The sequence below is a fragment of the Glossina fuscipes genome, unplaced genomic scaffold (assembly GCF_014805625.2).
Source record: "Glossina fuscipes isolate IAEA_lab_2018 unplaced genomic scaffold, Yale_Gfus_2 1, whole genome shotgun sequence".
In the NCBI taxonomy this organism is placed as follows: Eukaryota; Metazoa; Arthropoda; class Insecta; order Diptera; family Glossinidae; genus Glossina; species Glossina fuscipes.
Genome location: NW_023998415.1, coordinates 3,571,143 through 3,574,044, shown reverse-complemented (window position 1 = coordinate 3,574,044; position 2,902 = coordinate 3,571,143). Strand labels below are relative to the sequence as shown.

The 2,902-nt window shown below is 31.9% G+C and overlaps 1 protein-coding gene across 1 annotated transcript; it reads left to right on the top strand.

Annotated features, from left to right (window-relative positions):
- Nucleotides 1–963: 963 nt before the first annotated feature.
- LOC119631894 (probable small nuclear ribonucleoprotein Sm D1) lies at nucleotides 964–2,902 on the top strand. The gene is made up of 2 exons (XM_038024455.1): nucleotides 964–1,065; nucleotides 1,618–2,902. The coding sequence occupies exons 1-2, from the start codon at nucleotides 1,052–1,054 to the stop codon at nucleotides 1,976–1,978; spliced, it is 375 nt and encodes a 124-aa protein (XP_037880383.1). The 5' UTR covers nucleotides 964–1,051; the 3' UTR covers nucleotides 1,979–2,902.

Sequence of the window (2,902 nt, the reverse complement as noted above, 5' to 3'; positions counted from 1 at the left end):
CAAATTGATTTTCATCAATAAAAATTTGCTAGAATGCAATGCTAGTATGCTATGCGTAAAATTAAAATGGTTTAAAAATGAAGAAGTTAATCTTTAATATATTGCAAAAATATTATGATTTTCAAATTTTATAGTGGAATTCGTGGAATTCATGTAGTAATATGAAACATTAATGGTAGTTTTCAATTAATTGCAGGGATCAGACACTTAGTGACTTTTATATTAACTTAACCACGTAAAAATTTATTTACTTCAATTAAATAGCAGCCCTTTACACCAAACAATATTGCTTCGTTTACAAATTGCGAACAAGTTCCTCAGATATAACGTTTTCGTATATCTAAATTTGTTATTTTCACGTTGAAATTGCTATCTTTTACTGCAAACACTTTAAGTGTTGATTTATTTATTAGTAGGAAAATGTTACGAAAATTTTACTTGCATAGCTAACAAATAGTTAACACAATAATATTAAAAATTTGAACTACAGTATAAGAGATCATAAGGTTCCACTTTAAGTGTTGATTTATTTATTAGTAGGAAAATGTTACGAAAATTTTACTTGCATAGCTAACAAATAGTTAACACAATAATATTAAAAATTTGAACTACAGTATAAGAGATCATAAGGTTCCACTTTAAACGGAAAATTACGCGAAAACAAGTCTATTTGGCCCTTTTGTTTCATTCGCTTGAGACAAAGAAATGTACTCATTTTTCTTTTTGCTTCAGAGTTTTCACTTGTTTATTGTTTCATGTACAAGAATTTTCCTTAAAAAATTTGATATAGAGTAGAGCCAATAAAGTATATACCTAAAAAACTTTGAGAACTTTTATAGAAGATATCTGCTGAAAGCTTTACTATCGATTTTCAGTAGAACTGTATTTCGTTGCTTCGAAGGCGCAATATACAGCGACTACTGTGATTTCTAAAATATTAATTAAAATTTCTAATGATGGCAATACTACAGGCCGGCTCACATTTACTGGCATAATAATTTGCATTGCAGTACCGATTTTTCTGGAAGCGCTTAATTTTTGTAAAATTAAAATGAAGCTTGTGAGGTAATTTAAGTTTTATATGTTAAGATTTACTTTATTTTAAATGTCTTATGTCTTCAGCATAATAAAATTATTGTGTATTTAGAAATACCCGCGAAGATTGCTTTGTTTGGGGCTCTCAAAGACTTTACAAATGTATGTTTAAAGCATAAATTGTCAATAAAAATTTTGAAATATAATTTGTCTAATTGCTACTTGAAAAATACATTCATACACTCATCCTTTAAATCCCTTGAAAATTATTGTCCTTTATAGAAAAGTTTACTAATTTTGGTTAAATTGAATGTAAGCTAATTGGTGTTTTTTTGCAATAATATCAATGCATGCCGGTGTACGCGGAACAAATTCATTTATTTAGCAATTGAAGTGAAAGTTTCCCAATTGTATTTTCCACGTCTAAAATCTATAAAACGTCAAAAGCTGTTACAATTTGTAGCAGCTTATCCAAGGTTCCGAATTAAGTACATATATACACAAGTGTTTTGGGAAAAATTTGTGTAATAAAATCTGGCTTGTTATTATATGCTCCTATACTTATTATTATTCTTATTTTAGATTCTTAATGAAGCTTAGTCATGAAACTGTTACCATTGAACTTAAAAATGGAACTCAAATTCATGGAACAATCACTGGAGTAGACATTGCTATGAACACTCATCTGAAATCCGTAAAGATGACCATAAAAAATAGAGATCCAGTGCAACTGGAGACCCTTAGCATAAGGGGAAATAATATAAGATACTTCATTTTACCAGATAGTTTACCGTTGGAAACGCTACTTATTGATGATACTCCGAAATCCAAATCCAAAAAGAAAGATACCAGTCGAGTCGGAACTAGAGGAAGAGGTAGGGGAACCCGCGGACGTGGTGGACCTCGTAGCCGCGGTAGAGGAAGATCATCAGGTAGAAGATAAAAAAGTTTTTACGAACTAGTACATAAAGGAACTGGCGCGAACGCTCTAAAAACTATACGTCATATAAAATACAAAGGAATGTTTTCTTTCGTGTACATCTTTCTCTATAATAAAATTGAATTAAATTACTTCTTTTTTTTTATATGTGAGGCATAGGTCGCTAAGACCGCCTTTACTGCCTGGTGTCTATATGAAAACTTGAAGAAGATGCTGTCGGGCGATTCCCTCAAGCTTTGCGTACGGCAATTAGTTTTTTCGTTAATGGAATTAATGGAGTTAAGAATATTGAATTGCTGTTCCTTCTTGTGGTATTGGTTTTTTCCAATAACTTGGAACTTGAAAAATTTTACATTTTTTAAGAAATTTTATTTTCGAACTCACCTTCTCCTGGGATATGTGTTAAAAAAAGAAGTTCTGTGGAAGTACTAATAAATTTGGAAATAATACAGCCTGGGCTAGGGGTTTGGCAGAACCTAAATTAGGTCGCAAAAATTCATATTTGAAAACCGAGCAGTTTGCGTTTTGATTCGTATTTCAAAAGTTGTCCCAAGAAGTAAGCTGTTGTTCGCAAACGTATTTGCGCAGTGCAGACATGAGTCGCCATTACCAGCATTATATTCCCGGATTTCCATGCAGTGCAGTACATTCTAAGAGCCTCCAGAATGTAAGTCGTTTTTTTGCTTTACTTGAAATGGTTTTCAACAATAAAAATGCACAACAAACCGGGCTGCTTTCGCTAAGAAACACTTGTTCACAAACAAAAATCCGATAAAGCCATGTTTAACGTACCCCCAATCCGCAAGCGTCCACTACATACAACTAAAATTTGAATGGCTACATATTTTCTTAAAGAACATTGCAGGAGTGAAACGTCATGTCCGGAATACTTTTCAGTTCATTGAATTGTTTATGTTCTAAAACAGT